This window comes from Neomonachus schauinslandi, chromosome 4 (assembly GCF_002201575.2).
Source record: "Neomonachus schauinslandi chromosome 4, ASM220157v2, whole genome shotgun sequence".
Taxonomy (NCBI): domain Eukaryota; kingdom Metazoa; phylum Chordata; class Mammalia; order Carnivora; family Phocidae; genus Neomonachus; species Neomonachus schauinslandi.
Genome location: NC_058406.1, coordinates 11,276,196 through 11,292,468, shown reverse-complemented (window position 1 = coordinate 11,292,468; position 16,273 = coordinate 11,276,196). Strand labels below are relative to the sequence as shown.

Below are 16,273 nucleotides of genomic sequence, written 5' to 3'. Positions count from 1 at the left end.
TTTATTGTCAGGCACACGGTATCAGTTACACTTTAAGTGTGTGTGTTTGTAATCTGGTAATCTTGTTAATGAAATCATTTATTTAACATTATATTTTCACACTGGAAGGGAGGGACCCTTAGCAGTCACCCATCCTAGTGAGGAAACAAAACTAGACAAAGTCAGCCACGTGAAACACATGTGCTACATTGAAGTCCAAATACATCCAATTCCAAATAGTCGCTCCTCAACCTCCTTTTTGCTTTTAGCTCGGATCCTTGATCTTTTTTTTTTAAAGATTTTATTTATTTATTTGAGAGAGAGAGAATGAGAGACAGAGAACACGAGAGGGAAGAGGGCAGAGGGAGAAGCAGACTCCCTGCTGAGCAGGGAGCCCGATGCGGGACTCGATCCCGGGACTCCAGGATCATGACCTGAGCTGAAGGCAGTCGCTTAACCAACTGAGCCACCCAGGCGCCCCCGGATCCTTGATCTTAACTACTATCATGGGGAAACTGATCCTTCCTTGGAATTGTCGTGTTCTATTTGCTCTCTCAATGAAAGCCTCGTTGTTCCTCCAAAGTCATCATGTTCTTTGTAGAAAGCAGGTGGTTTTTGCCCTCAAGGCTGAGCGCCTCCATCTTGTGTTTCGCTTACTGTTGAGTGAAGTCAGCATTGCCATGGCAGCGCCTTTGGCCGGTCTGCTTTCCGGCTAAAACTTCATTTGTCATGGGGGCCTGATGAGATTTCACCTCCCATTTTTAGAAGCTAGGGCAGGGATTCCAGCATTCGGTTCCCCTTTGGTCTACAGCTCCCCCGCATGGCTAGTGTGGGTTCACGCGCGACAGCAGGCATGATGGTGACCAGCAGCCGCTTTATGCAGTGGGAACGGGTGTCATCATCCCCATTTTACAGCAGGGAAAGTGAGGTGCAGAGGGTTACGTACTCTTGTCCAAGGTGCGCCACTAGCTTTGGTTTGATGCCAAGGCAGGAGTGGTAAGTGGGTCCAGGATCCTGTCAGCTCCCTGGAGCTGCACGCAGAACTGTGCGTGCGTGTGTGTGCGTGTGTGCGTGCGTGTGTGTGCGCGTTTGTGCGTGCGTGTGTGTGCATGTATGTGTGTGCGTGTGTGTGCGCCTCATTCCTCACGGTAGCCGAGCAGCTCGGCTGGGGCTGGCAGAGGCTCCCAGCTGCTCTTCTAGGGGATTTTCAGTTTTGTCCCCGTAAGGAATTTCTGCTCATGAAGATTTCTCTGGTGACACATTCTTTGTGCAAATTACCATAATTTTCCATTTCCCTTTTGAGAAATTTTTTCCTGTTGAGAAGTTTTGAGTCATCAGGTCTTGTAGAAAATGTCTTAAAGGTTTTATAATAAATAGAAATGAAGAAGCTCTGACTTGGCGGACAGTTTCTTTCTTCCCTTCCTTTTTTCACTTGGTTTCTTGAAGAGATAACATTTAGAAGTGGTAAAACAAAATGCAGCAATGATATGCAGTGAAAACTAGAGCTCCATCCTGCCCTTGCCCTGCTCCTCCGAGGGCCCCCCCCCTTACCCATCTCTTGTACGTCCAGAGCTGCAGACTTTTTGTTTGTTTATGAGCTAGGATTTCACAGCCTGGGTTTATGGTTTCGGACAAACCGCACGGCCCAGCTTCCCCTAGGAACGGTCAGGTACTGTATGTTGTTAAGGGACTTTGAGCCACTCCAGGAAGAGGTACTTAGAATTTTCAAAGGATATTATCATATTTAGTGGGGAGGCCGTTTGCACAGGCTGCTCTGGAAGAGCCATGTGAGCATGTGTCGGATCCTGAGCCACCAGCTAAACCCTCCTGGTGCCATCTGGGGGTGACATTGTCCCCTTCTTCACATCCCAAGGGTCCAGCCCCATGGGACTTTGTAACTTATTTTTCTGCTTCTGATCCTTCCCCTTTCAGTCTGTTCTCCATACTGATGCAGCCAGAGTGAGTTTCCTGAAATGTGAACCTAACCATGGCCCTCTCTCGCTTAAGCCCCTGGCCAGGCTCCCAACTGCCGGGGCTGAGCGCTGGGTCCTTGGCGTGGTGGGCATGGCCCTGTGTGCCTGGCTCCAGCCTGGCCCTCCGGCTGCGTGTCTCACCACGGTTTCCACTCGTTTCTTTCGTGATGCTGAGGTGTGCTGTCCTCCTTCCACCTGGTCCCCACGCATGCACACCATTCTCTCATGCACCCCTCCATGGCTTATGCTGTCCTCTATCTGAACATCCTTCTTGCCTTTGTTCATGTGTCTTGTTAGGTGTGGCTAGGTGTCCTATCCTCCCGGGGGTGGCACCCCTTCGGAACTCATCAGAAGGTGCTGACAACGTCTGGGACTTGCTCACTGGTGGCAGGTCCTCGAGTGGGGGGACACTCAGATAGGCCTGGCCTTGTTCCAGGTGGAGCTGGAGCTCCCTGCAGGGCACCTGCCCCAGGCAGCGCTCTGCAGTGGATTTGAAGTCCATGTCCGCTCCTCTGTCCCCTAGCCCACCACATGTGCAGATGAGCCCCCCGAATCTATCCGTATTTAACTTGAATGGGCGACTCTCCCCAGGCTTACTGGCCCAAGTGCCACAGTAACAAAGGCCTCACAGCAGAAGTCTGAAGCTGCAGGGGAACAAAGTCCCAGTGCTCTTTGGTCACATTGGACCAGGCTGTGGCTCCCTCCTTTTTCTCCACCTGCCGCGGAAACTTTGAGCCGTGCGCTTCATGAGTAAAGGGGGTTCACTTGGGATAACCTGGTTTGTTTTAATTCATTTTTTCCCTCTTTGTGTCACTGGTATCAGTCACAGACTTAGTAATATCTGATTCCACTTTCGCCAGTGTTTGTGCAGTACTTCCTGTGCTCACAATTATCGTGTATGTGGTGGTTTTCCTGTTGAATGGGTGAGCAGTCTAGAACCCAGAGAAGCTTGCCTGAGGCCACCCTGCTAACACTGGAGCCACGATTCACGTGCATGTCCTTGGATCTGAGTCTTTTGGTGTTTCTTCTTTTTTTTTTTTCTTAGGGGATGGGGAGGGGCAGGGAAGAGGGAGAAAGAGAATCTTTTTTTTTTTTTTAAGATTTTATTTATTTATTTGACAGAGAGAGACACAGCGAGAGAGGGAACACAAGCAGGGGGAGTGGGAGAGGGAGAAGCAGGCTTCCTGCCGAGCAGGGAGCCCGATGCGGGGCTCGATCCCAGGACCCTGGGATCATGACCTGAGCCGAAGGCAGACGCTTAACGACTGAGCCACCCAGGCGCCGCAGGAGAGAGAGAATCTTAAGCAGGCTCCGCGCTCAGTGTGGAGCCCAACACGGGGCTCGATCTCACAACCCAGGCTGAAATCAAGAGTCGGATGCTTCACCGACTGAGCCACTGAGCACCCGTGTCCTCTTCTTTGTCCAGTATTTTCTCCCATGGGGACTCCGGTCCATCCTGTGGCTTTAACCACCATCCCTCCTGTAGACGTCTCAGCTGTGTTGGCCTGACAGAACTCTCATGTGCCCTGCCCTCTCTCTGCCCGCCGTCATTCCTCACCTCAGCGAATGGCACCTGCACTCGGCCAGGTTCTCAGGCAATCGATTTAGTGTTGTCCTTGACTCCTTTTCTCACGACACACCTCTGCTTGATCAGCTGACCGTTGGCTCTCCTGAACAGCTTCCTGGTCTGACTGCTTCCGGCTGGGCACAGGGCCTCCATCTCCTGCTCCTCTCCCAGTGTTCCTCTAGCCCCTCCTACCCCCTTGCAGTCACTCCTCTGCACCCAGGCTCCTGGGGCACCCCGGCATACTTGGAAGAAACTCCAGAGCCTGACTTGCCTCTAAGACTCTGGCCGGTCTTAGCCTCTGCGGCTGCCACTTGGGCTCTTCTCATTTTCCCACTGGCTTCCTCCTCTCCAGGGCACACCAGCCCTTTTGTCAAGGTCATGCCTGCTCCAGGGCCTTTGCGTTTGCTCTTCTCTGTGACTGCAGCAGTCCCTGGCCTTATGGTGGCATGGCTTGCTCTTCTGTTCATTCAGGTCCTTGCTTCAATGTCACCTCCTTGGAGAGGTCTTCCTTGACTGTATGTGTTTTTTTTTTTTTTTTTAAAGATTTTATTTATTTATTTGACAGAGACACAGCAAGAGAGGGAACACAAGCAGGGGGAGAGGGAGAAGCAGGCTTCCCGCGGAGCAGGGAGCCCGACGTGGGGCTCAATCCCAGGACCCCGGGATCATGACCTGAGCCGAAGGCAGATGCTTAACGACTGAGCCACCCAGGCGCCCCTTGACTGTGTTCTTAAATATCACATAGCCTCTGCCTCGTCTCCACACCTTGTTTTACCTTCTTCACAGCACCTAGTATGTGCTTCACAGCACCATGTTATCCCAAGTATAATATAATAAGTATATGATACTTATGACCTGTCTTCCCCACGACGCTCGTAGCTCTAATGAGACCCACGACCAGCACAGGGGAGGCGCTCATTCAGCATTTGTGAAGTGCTTTTGTCTTTTCTGTGTGTCTGTTGCCTGATTTAGGGGCTGCCGACCCTGAGAGGGGACGGTGATAATTAGGAGTAGCTGCACACAGCTGTATCACCCCACAGACTTTCTGTATATCGAAGGACATTTCTCATTCTCATTACTTCTCAAATACGTATAGATGCTGTTGTGATTAGTGGAATGGAAATTCTTTTTTTTCATAGTGGTCTTGCCCAGTATTTTCTCAGTTAACAAGTACCAAAAGTACAATTATAATTTCATGAAGGTCCACAGAATATTTGACCTTGAATTAGTTGCACTCAGAAAGGCCAGGAATCACCACTCTGTACAGGCCTCTTTCCCGACTTGATTTACAACCGTGAGAGAGCAAGGTCCTGGGGTAGGTGCTGTCAGCCGCTGTGACGAGGAAGTTCGTAAGTAGTCCCACCCGGCAGTGAGTTTATTGAACCTGGTAGGGGAGGCGGGGCAACAGACGGGCCTCCCTTTTGGCCAGGTCTGTGTACTGCTGCTCAGGGAGCATTGGGGTGGAGAGCGGGATGTTGGGAGAAGGATCAGATGTCACCAAGTCCCACATATTCTGATTTTGTCTTTGTGGAAGCAAGTCCCTTAATCTACCTTCTGTCAAGCTCTATGAGTCCCCAGAGTAAGTCCTAGCATCATGGATTCCGCACTGGCATGAGCCTGCAACAACAGAGGACAGCACTTTCTTCAGGACCAGCCTGCCTTCCCACTCAGCCATATTCCCTCTTCAGAAGTGTGGTTGAGTGTTAGAGATCGTGGAGGTTGTATAATTTGAAAAGCAAAGGCAGTATTACAATTTAATTTTATATTTAGATATAATTTTTAGGTGTTTAAAAATCAATATTTTGGGGGCGCCTGGGTGGCTCAGTCGGTTAAGCAGCTGCCTTTGGCTCAGGTCATGATCCCGGGGTCCTGGGATCCAGCCCTACGATGGGCTCCCTGCTCACTGGGGAGCCTGCTTCTCCCTCTCCCTCTGTGATCTCTCTCACTCATGTTCTCTCAAATAAATAAATAAAATCTTAAAAAAACCAATTTTTTTGGTAATACAAACTTCACAGAAAATACTACTGAGTCTTGGCTGATAGGATTATGTGGAAGGTAGCAGTGATTTTCAGAGTGGAGCCATTATGCAGTAGAAGATCAAGTATCAGAATCTGGGGCTGTTGGGAAGGGCTGAGTCAGTCTGTATGTTTACCCTAAAGGGGAAATTGATGTTAAAAGTTTGAGAAACACGAGCTTACTATAAGAGCTGTATTTGCTGGGCAACGAGGAAAATGCCGGAAGGGCTGGTTTTGTTGGGACTTGCCTTTCTGCCATGTTGCCCTGTAAAGGGATAGGGTGTCACACTGGGTGGATGGTAGGTTGGGCAGGTAGGTTTCGCAGTTGCAAGGCTGGCCTGCTGTGAACTTCCATTGCCTTGGCCTGAATTTGTGTGTGTGCTAAGCTGGAGACAGGAACCACCTGTGTTTCCAGAAAATCCGGAATGCCGGGCAGCTGGAAGCGGAGTGGTGATCCCTCTCACTTGCCCCTGGACATGAGATGGCTGTGTCATGTCCAGGCCCACAGCCGGGCGCAACGTGTTGTGGGAGCCGGGGACTGTTTGTCAAGATCAGCAGCTCCTTGTGCTAGGCCAGTTGTTTTCTGGCTTAATGGCTTCCCTCTGTATGACAGTTTGGAAACCCTGCATGCAGTGTAGGGCCTGCTAATAACCTGGGTAATATTTCATGTTTGACAGGTGCCCCTTTGACTCCAAGATGGAGCCGTGCGCTGCGGACCCACTGAGAGCTCTGGGCAGGCGCTCCAGCCTTCACCCGGGAGCACCCTCGGGCTTTAACAGAACAGTTGTTCAATATAAAGTGCTTCCCTGACAGAGAAAGCTGCTCCGAATGGTTCTTGCCCAATGCCCCTCCCTTCCCTCCCTCCCTCTCTTGATGTCAATTGGGCTCTGGGATTTTTCCAGATTGCTTTTAGAAAGAATAATGGGTTATGATTACAACGTCTTAACAAGGTCAAGTCACTAAATAGTTACCCAAGGTACCCAGCATAAAAGGATATGTAGAAACCATCTCATACGGTTTTCGGCCTAAAAATAAACCTCTAATTTGCATCCCTGCTTCCTGGTAGCACTAGTTCGGTGGGTGTTTACCACGTGGCAGGCACGGAACAGGCTCCGGGCTTACCGTGTCTAATGGAAGCCTGTCACACACCTGGGATGCAGCCCCACTGGCCCCATTTTGCCAGAGGAGGAGCTTTGCTGGAGACCCACTGCTGCTGTGGCAGGTGGCCGACCCTGGATCCGGGTCCTACCGGGCCTGACCCCAGAGGCTCTGCTGCCCCTGCTCAGTGCGGACTTGACACCAGAGTAGCCACGTTCTTAGTTGCTTGGTGACCGGGCAGTGCCGTGTGCGGCACCGTGTTTCTTGCCATGTTGAAGAGACTCCCACAAATGCCATTTCGTTGTTAGTGGGGACAGGGTCCTAGGGCCTGGGATCCGGGTTTTGTTGAACCTTGTGGATTTCACCACCCAAGGGGAGCCCTTCCTCATGTCATCATCTGCTTGCGGATGTTCTGGAACTGAAGCATGAATGAGATGGGTTGTGTTTCCCGTGGCCAGCCCCCCCTGCACCCCACTCAGCTCCCCTGAAACCTGGGGCCCGGGCCTCAGCACAGCCCCAGCGCGAGCGGCCGTGAGCATGCAAAGACAGGGCAAACAGCCCTGTCTTGGCAAGATTGAGGATTGTACCTGTACCTCACTTTTTTCTTATTAAAAATTCTGTCAACTTTTGAAAAATGTTGCCATACAAAAGTATATGAAATGTTTATGTTTAATTAAAATAATAAATCTAGGTGTATCCGAGTCAGTGTCTCCAAGGACCCCTGCTTGCCCTTCCTCCCATCCAGACAGAACCATCGTCCTGGACATTTTTTTACTTGTTGCCTTTTCTTTATAGTTTTACCATCTGTTGCTGTGAGCAACCGCCTCAAAACTTCGTGACAACCCACCGGCAGTTTATTCTCCCAATTTTGTGTGTTGACTGGGCAGTTTCTTTTGTTCCACGGGGTGTTGGGGTCATTCATGTGACAGCATTCAGCTAGTAGCTGGGCTGGAAGGTCCAGGAAGGCGTCTCGCATCCCACTGTCTGCTAGGGCCTCTGAGTTCATCACGTGGCCTGTGCCCATGGCGTCTCCTCCGGGGCTCCTCCCTGTGCCCTCTCTCTCCGACAGGAGACCCTGGGCATCCCGACGGTGGGGTGGCTGGGTTGCGGGAGAGCCACGCGGAATCTGCAGCCCTCTTAAGGGCCAGGCCTAGAATGGGCGCCGAGTCCCTGCCTCTCGTCGGTCAGAGCCACCCAGATCCAGCTGGAATCTCCTAGCAGGTGTGGTGAGATGGCGGGACCTGTTGGCGGCCATCCGTGTCCACGTCGCTTACTTGTGCCTGTTTTGGAATCATACTGCAGGGCTTCTCCAGGTCCCTGGCTTTTCCATTCCCAAACGAGTTCCTTGTGAGGCAGGCCAGGGCTGTGTGTCCGGCCGGGTGGGTGGCCATCAGCAGAGGGTCCCAGCTCTGACGCCAGACATCTGCCCCGTTCATCAGACCACGGAAGAGGTCACCGGACAGGAGTGAGGAGTGCAGTGAGGAGTTTCTGGAAGGTCGGGCCATTTCTTGAGCGGACAAGTCATGTGCCAGTTGGTGGCTTCATTTTCTGCATCTAACCTGAGGGCTTTGGGCTTGGTGGGCTCTGTGGTCTTGTTCTGTTTGCATTTTCTGTAGTTCTAAGCTTTTAGGGTCTTACTTAGAGTAGCTTTAAGGCCCACATTTATCGCCCTTAAAGCAAGACGAGGTAAGGGACCCCCCACACTTTTGCTCGAGTGAAGGGACTGCATAGCGGGGCTGGGGCTGGGGGAGCCACCCTTGATCACCGACATGAGGCGGCAGGGCTGTTGATCTTACTACTGCTTCAAGTCTCCTCGGACGAGGCGACCCCTGGGTGCATGCATTGACTGGGGTGGGCAGCTCCCCGCGCCCGTGGGGCCCACACATCCAGCTGTGTGGCCCAGGCAGGTGCCCTCACCTCTTCCCAGGCCCCTCTGAGCTTGGCCAGATCGCGGTGGGTTCGTTTCACTGTGGAGCGTAGAGGGAAACAGGAGACAGTGGGAGGATTGCCATGATCTTCTAGAGCGTTTCACGTAGCTCTGGGGGTGGGGCACTGCCGGGTTCTAGCGCGGCCCCTCTGAGGGGAGGACCGCACCAGCTGGCCCCTCACCTGCTCACCACCTCGCCTTAGGGAGAGAGGGGCTGCTGGAGCTTTCTAGAGGAGGGCCAGCTGGCAGAGGTGAGTGCTGGGGGCAGCTGGGGGCCTCTGAGCTCCATCTGCTAGTGGGGGGGGGTTATAAGATCCCCAGCGTTGCTGACAGCCTGTGTGGGGGACCCCATGAGCACTCGGGGAGCCCCCACGGCTGTACTGGCACTCCCAGGGGCAGATGGCAGGACTGCGCTCACTGGAGCCTGTGTTTAAGGCTGCTCATCTGCGTGTGGCAGTGGCCTTTCCCTCCCTCCCTTCCTTCCTTCCGCATGGTTCTGCTCCCTCCCTTTCCCGGTCTTCCCCTGCTTCCTCTCTCACCCTCTCTCCCGGTTTGTCGTTTCCTTTTCTTTCTTTGATTTTGTCAGAACAGATGCACCTTAGGAGTGTTTCTCTGTTGGAACAGCTTTGGAGGCAGCCTTGGGGGGCCCCTGCAGGCCTCTGTGTTCTGGCCCCCACACCCACGTCTGGGCGGCAGCTCACCTCGGAGGAGCGTGGTTAGCGTTGGGTGGAAAACAGTCCCTGTGGGCCCCCACTGCTCTCCTGGTGGGGGGGCACGGGAGGTACCGGGCCACCAGCCACCCTCTCCTAGGACCTTTATCGACCCGCCAAGGTCTCTGAAAAGAGCGCCCCCCTCCGTGTCCAGCCCCAGGAGAGCCGGCTCTGTGCCCTTCCCGCAGCAGCTCGAGGGCTCGTGGCAGCCCCCTTGATCGGCCGCCCTCGGAGCTGGCAGCCCCCTTCCACCCTGGGGTCCCTCAGGTTTCTCTTCACGGCAAGTCAGGTCGCCTTCCGGCCGGAGGGTTCTGCCTTCAGCCAACTCCAGCCCAAGGGCCTGGACCAACTCTGTACCTCGCGGGGGAGGGTTGTTCAGCGGATGCTCCCTGATTGTTTCTGAACCTGGGAGACACTTCCTCCCCCTTCAGTTTTCGGGTCTGCTGCTGGTGAAGGTGAAGGAGCCGGGGTCACTGCCAAGTGCCGAATGGGCTTATTCTGAAGCTGAGGGAGCATCTGACCCTCGTGGGCTCTGGTGGTTCTCCATTTGGAGAGGGGTTTCCGCACCTGGGCTTCCGAGGACATAGGGAGTGACTAGTGACGGGGACACACGCTCACATGCCTCCCCCTGGCCCCAGCGAGAAGGCAGATCTGGGGGTGAGCTGGCCTGGCCTCTCCTTGCCCCCCGCCTCCGTCCCGTGTACCTCTTGCCCGGTGTGTACTGCCTTCGGATCCTAGGCCTGAGTGCCCTGGCCTGGGTGTTCAACCCATGGACTGGACACTCGTTCTTTTCCATGTTCTCCAGAAACGTGTCTATTTTATTTTACCAGCTCGGGCACAGAGCGGCCAGAATTCTCCTCGGATTCATTCCTTCAGGTCACAACAGGAACTTGCTTGTTCTAGGGACTGAAGACCAACAAGGACGCCTTCCCAGGTGTTGTGTGTCCGTAGGGGCCTCTGCTCGGGGGCCCCTGGTGCCTCTCTGCTGAGCTCTAGCTGGTGGCACCGTGACAGAGCAGAGACCCGAGAAGCCATGGGAGCTTGTGTGTGGAGGCCAGGATCGGAGGATGGTCATGGGGATGTGGGAGGGAGGGAAAGGCTGTTTCTGGGTCTCCAGCAACAGCTGCTCTGAACTCACAGCTCAGACAGAGGCTGGCACGTGGCACAAAGCCTGTTGTCTCCGCCACGTTCCCCCTCCCTCCCTGGAGCCCTGCCTGCCTGCCCGGTGACCTCCCCCAGCTCAGCAGACACCTAGCCCTGGTTTTGCAAAGTTTCCAGACACCACAGGGTGGGTGGGCTTTGCTGGCCAAGTCCCTGCAGGTGGGGAGGCAGGCGTAGCTTCCCTCGCTGCTCATCACAGCCAGGCTGTGCTGACAGTACATGGTCAGGGCTCCCGCACAGTGACTCACCCCCAGGAGGCTGATGTCACAGAACGGCGGGAGCGCATGAGAGGCTGCTGAAACCTGGGGGCCGGGAGCCCCGAAGTGTCATTCTCACTTGCCCAGAAAGAGCCTGGGGCAGCTCTGAGCAGCCCCAGGCCTCAGATGCGGGACCAGGGCCTGACAGCCTGGCCCTGGGTTGGGGGGCAGGGGGAGGTCTGTGCAGTGTGACCCCAGGAGTGGGGGTGTTGACTTTTATTTTGAAACTGGGTCTTTCTTGAACTGAGGGCCTGCTATTTTCCCTATAAAATGCTGGTCTGAGATGCACTCTGGCATGGTGCTGCTGGGGAGGAGGGAGCTGTTTTAGATACTTATTTAGTCATGGCTTGTGGTAGTTCATGATTATTCGGCACCAGGCCATGGAATTTTTCTGAGCATTTTCACTTGAGACAGTTGTGGGGTTTCCAGGCATCAAGGGAGGCCTTTGCCAGAGAGGTTGAAGCCAGCCCCACAGCTCTTGGGGTCAGGACCAGAGTTCATTCTTCCTCCAGGGACAGCCTGGAGAGGTTTCTGGAGGCAGAGGACTCCCCAGCTTTATGCAGTTCCCTGAGCCTATGAATCAGAGCCAGCAACCGGTCCCTGCCCCCAAGGGCAGGACTTTACCCGAGCCCTGTGGGTGCTGCGGGAGGGGGTCCGTTCCAGAAATGCTGGGAGATGGAACATCTGTCTTCCTAGACGCACGTCTCACCTGTGTGACAGAACGGGGAAAACAATGAAATAGGTTTTTGTAAAGCCAAATGTATCGAGTTGAAGGAGCTGGCCTTCTAAGATTATGTCGTGCTTTCTTTCTGTAAAAAATGTTAAACTGACCATGTCTTTGTCTTTTTTAATGCTCACCGTCATCCGTGTTTTGTGTTTGTTTTTTGACTTTTTAATGTCATTACCTGGCAAGACACAAAGGTGGCTGTTTTCTGTTGGTCCCTCAGTGCTTTTGGTTTTTGCAACTTTGCTGGCCAGTTAAACCCAGGGACCTGGGAGCCGCTGGTCAGCCTTGGCTTGCAGAGGGAATCGGGAGTGATTTACCCTTGATGGATTTACTTCTCCAGCGCGCTTCTCACCTGGGAGTTGGGGGGTTGACCGTTGGGCGGGCTGGCGTCTTCTCTGTCTGCTAACACGAGGGCCCCCCGGCTTTCCGCAGCCATGGATTTTCCCCAGCACAGCCGGCACGTCCTGGAGCAGCTGAACCAGCAGCGGCAGCTGGGACTGTTGTGTGACTGCACGTTTGTGGTGGACGGGGTTGACTTCAAAGCCCATAAGGCAGTTCTGGCGGCCTGCAGCGAGTACTTCAGGATGCTCTTCGTGGACCAGAAGGATGTGGTGCACCTGGACATCAGTAATGCGGCAGGTACCCCGTTGGGTCCAGGGCCACACTTGCGGAGGCTCGGAAGCTGTGGCCGGCTCTGTGCCACGCAAGGCCCTCCTGACATTCCTGACACGGCCCCTGCCTCCTGGGGGTGGCACCTTGGAGCTGAGGGGTGCGCCAGGCCTCCCACATGGGCCCCAGGCCACGAGTGTGTGGGCATCGAGTTCCTTCCACATTTGGGGGGGCCTGTTTTGACTGGGAGCTGGGTGGTAAGAAGAGAACTGACAGGAAGGGCCCGTGGCAAGCTCTGGGCCGGAGTGCATGCAGGACTGGCTCGGGAGGGGCAGAGAACAGCGGTGCTCTTCCCAGCCCCCGACCCTTTCCCATGGCCCAGTCCGTCCTGAACCCCTACCCTCGTGCTAACCATGATGGGGATGGCCACGGTTGGGGCTCGGAGGGGTGTCGGGAAGACCTGGGGATTGAGAAGGAACTGGTCCTAGATTTGGCTCCTAACCCAGAATGGCGGACCTGCCATGAGAAGGTCAGGGCGAGGTGGTGGTCCCCCGGTTTACGGATACGGAAACTGAGACCCAGAGAGGTCAGGTGACTGGCCTGGAGGTCGGATGCATTTTGGCAGAGCCCTCATGAAAGCCAGTGCTGACACCCTCTTAGAGTGTCCTGTGGTGGTGGGGTGTGGTGGCCGAGTGGTGGAGAGTATACCGGGGAGGGGGGGGAGTTCACACCGCTGTCCTCGTGCAGAGTGGGTGTTCACACCCCGTCCTCCGTGTCGAGTGAGCATTCACACCCCTGTCCTCCGTGCAGGGCGGCCGTCACCCCCTCTGGCCTCTGTGGGGGTACTTCATTTCAGAGGCTGTGGTCTGGGCGCCAGTATGGGGGGGGTGCTGGTGGCCTGCCACTCTGCTTTTCACAGATCCCCGGGTCCTGCTGCCGAGTGGGGCAGCTGAGCCGGCGGCCGGTGCCAGGCCTTGAGGCGGGTCCGTGATGGCCTTCTGTGTCCTTGGCAGGCCTGGGGCAGGTGCTGGAGTTCATGTACACGGCCAAGCTGAGCCTGAGCTCCGAGAACGTGGACGATGTGCTGGCCGTGGCCAGCTTCCTGCAAATGCAGGACATCATCACGGCCTGCCATGCCCTCAAGTCACTGGCTGAGCCGGCCGCCAGCCCTGGGGAGAATACGGTGGCCTCGGCCACGGAAGGTAAGAGTCTTGGTAGGCTGTTCCTGAGCAGGCGCCTTTGGATGGGGTGTTGCCTCTTACTCTCCCTTTCCTCTCTCTGGGCCTCAGTTTCCTTACCCGGCGTTGCCTGCACCGTGGGGTGCTAGTAAGAAGTCTCAGGAAGGCCTTCCGAGGGGCCCGTCCGCCTACCCCTTCCCCACCTTTTACCCGCTTGCTTTGTGCTCTGCTGCCCCAGAGAGCTGGGGGCGTGCCTGGCCCAGGCCTCTGCACACGGGGGTCGCTCCTCCGGCTGCCCTTCCCCTCTCGTGCCCTTCCTTCTGATGCCGGCTACGGGCCAGATTCTCATGGTACCCTTTGCAGAGAACCCCATTCCCTTCCGAAGCGCTGACTCTGAGCAGCGGCTTTGTTTTGCGTGTGGGGTGTGCTCCCCGACCGGTGTGTGGGTGCCCCCACGGAAGCGGCACCGGGACTGTTGATCCTGGGCCCAGGCGGCCGCCGGGCGTGTGCAGGAGATGCCTGGGGAGACAGACTGGCAAGCCACTACGTAGATGTATCCCCAGGGAGGATCTGGAAGAGCTACCAAGTACTGGGCCACCTCACCCCTCGAGGTGATGGGCACGTGACGGGAAATGGCAGGTCTGTCCTGTTCCATCTGCAGGAGGAGACAAGAGAGCCAAAGAGGAGAAGGTGGCTGCCCCCACACTGGGTGAGCTGGACCCTGGCGGCAGCGGTCCGCCCACAGGCCCAGGCCGGGAGCCCAAAGAGGAGCGGGGTGGCCAGGCCGAGAGCACGGCCAGCGGTGAGTTACGGCACCGAGGACCCATCTGGCCGTCCCAGCCGGTCCCGGCAGCCCAGGCCCAGTGCAGCGAGCGCCTCCCTCGGGAGGCTCCTGGGGCCGGGAGGCGGGAGTGGGGGGCCCAGCAGCCGCACCCCTTGAGCTCTGGTTACCCAGACTGACGCGTTGTTCGCTCTGGGGCGCCTGTTGCAGCCAGAGCAGAGGCCCAGGCAGCCTGCGTTTGGGGCCTCAGCCGCTCCCGGGGGCTGGTGCAGGAGAGCCTTCCGGCCCCGGACGGCCGGCCCTAACCCAGCCTCGCGTGTTCCCACACCACACCCAGGGGCCGAGCAGACGGAGAAGGCTGATGCCCCCCGGGAGCCACCCCCCGTGGAGCCCAAGCCTGACCCCACGAGCAGCATGGCCGCTGCGGAGGCCGAGGCCGCCTTGTCAGAGAGCTCCGAGCAAGGTACCCTGCCCCTCCCCTTGGGCCCAGCCAGCCGGCACTCACGCCCCCCAGCGTCCCTCCCGCACCCCTCCAGTGGATCCCCCCATGAGTCCGCTTTAGCTTTGGGCCCAAGGCATCTTTCCATTCTCGAAATCTGGCCTCTTTTTCTTGGGGATGCACCGGCCGTGCTTCTGCTGGAGTGGGAGTGTTGCTGGGCCAGCGCCGAGCGCCAGTAGGGAGCCCCCCACCCCACGCACCCACCGCGGAGCAGGTCCCGAGCCCCCGGGGGGACACTGGCCCACGGCCCCCTCCGAGCAGCAGACGGCCAGGGGGCCCTCTCCCCGGCCGGCGCCTGGCAGGCTTGTCTGCGGCTGCGGGACCGAGCGGGGCCCTGCAGGGAGCCCATGCCCCGAGGGCAGCGAAGCCCTCAGGGCAGCGGAGCCCAGACCTCTGCCTTGGCCTTCGCTGGCTCTGAGGTCGCGGCCTGCAGAGGCCCCTTGTCGCCCTCCCAAGCGCCTCAGTGCCTGCCCTTCTCGCGGCAGAAATGGAGGTGGAGCCGGCCAGGAAAGGAGAGGAGCGGGACGAGGAGGGCGCGGCGGAGGTCAAGGAAGAGGGGCCGCCGCTGGAGAAGGGGGAGGCCCCCGAGGAGAGCGAGGAGTCGGCCAGCACGGACTCCGGCCATGAGCTGGGCGCCGAGGCCCGGGGCCTGCGCTCGGGCACCTACGGCGACCGCACGGAGTCCAAGGCCTACGGCTCGGTCATCCACAAGTGCGAGGTGCAGCCCTCCCCGCGCCCCCGGCCCCCCACCCCCACCGGCTCCCCACCCCCACCCCCGCCGGCTCCCCACCCCCACCGGCTCCCTGACGCCCCGCCCCCCCGCCCCCGCAGGACTGCGGGAAGGAGTTCACGCACACCGGCAACTTCAAGCGGCACATCCGCATCCACACGGGCGAGAAGCCCTTCTCGTGCCGAGAGTGCAGCAAGGCCTTCTCGGACCCGGCTGCGTGCAAGGCCCACGAGAAGACTCACAGGTACGCGCCCCCCCTCCCCCCGCCCGCCGCGGGGCCGGCCTCTGGGAGCCCAGCGACCCTCCCCGCCCTGTCGCCCTGTCGCCACCAGCCCGCTGAAGCCGTACGGCTGCGAGGAGTGCGGCAAGAGCTACCGGCTCATCAGCCTGCTGAACCTGCACAAGAAGCGGCACTCCGGCGAGGCGCGCTACCGCTGCGAGGACTGCGGGAAGCTCTTCACCACGTCCGGCAACCTGAAGCGCCACCAGCTGGTGCACAGCGGCGAGAAGCCCTACCAGTGCGACTACTGCGGCCGCTCCTTCTCCGACCCCACGTCCAAGATGCGCCACCTGGAGACCCACGACACCGACAAGGAGCACAAGTGCCCCCACTGCGACAAGAAGTTCAACCAGGTGCGCGCGCCCTCGGGAGCGGCCGGCCCCCCCGCCCCCCGGACACTGCGGGGGAGGGCCCCCAAAGAACTGGGGTGGGGAGGTGGTTACCCCATTCCGCTGCGGGGACCCGGAACATGCCGCCGGCCCGGAGGAAAGCTGGAGCTCCATCCCGGGGCCCGCAGGGGCAGGGCTGAGCGTCCCTTGTTCCCGGGGAGGGGCCGCCGAGGCCACGTTCCTCCGGTGGCCCTTCTGACCCCGGCCTGGGCACAGGTGGGGAATCTGAAGGCCCACCTGAAGATCCACATTGCCGACGGGCCCCTGAAGTGCAGGGAGTGTGGCAAACAGTTCACCACCTCAGGTAGGCCCTGCGCCCGCGCTCCCCCCCCCCCCCCGGGGCCGGAACCCCCCCCCCCCCCCCCCCCGCCCCCCCCCCCCCCCCCCCCCCCC

The 16,273-nt window shown here is 57.7% G+C and overlaps 1 protein-coding gene across 1 annotated transcript in view; it reads left to right on the top strand.

The window, feature by feature from the left end:
* The window catches only part of ZBTB17 (zinc finger and BTB domain containing 17), a 30,799-nt gene that overhangs the window by 12,169 nt on the left and 2,357 nt on the right, over nucleotides 1–16,273 (top strand). The window contains exons 3-10 of the mRNA XM_044913814.1: nucleotides 11,847–12,053; nucleotides 13,037–13,225; nucleotides 13,863–14,003; nucleotides 14,320–14,445; nucleotides 14,967–15,199; nucleotides 15,313–15,455; nucleotides 15,544–15,844; nucleotides 16,097–16,184. Of these exons, the coding sequence (XP_044769749.1) occupies nucleotides 11,849–12,053; nucleotides 13,037–13,225; nucleotides 13,863–14,003; nucleotides 14,320–14,445; nucleotides 14,967–15,199; nucleotides 15,313–15,455; nucleotides 15,544–15,844; nucleotides 16,097–16,184 (1,426 nt within the window). The 5' untranslated portion in view covers nucleotides 11,847–11,848. The remainder of the gene's footprint in view (nucleotides 1–11,846; nucleotides 12,054–13,036; nucleotides 13,226–13,862; nucleotides 14,004–14,319; nucleotides 14,446–14,966; nucleotides 15,200–15,312; nucleotides 15,456–15,543; nucleotides 15,845–16,096; nucleotides 16,185–16,273) is intronic.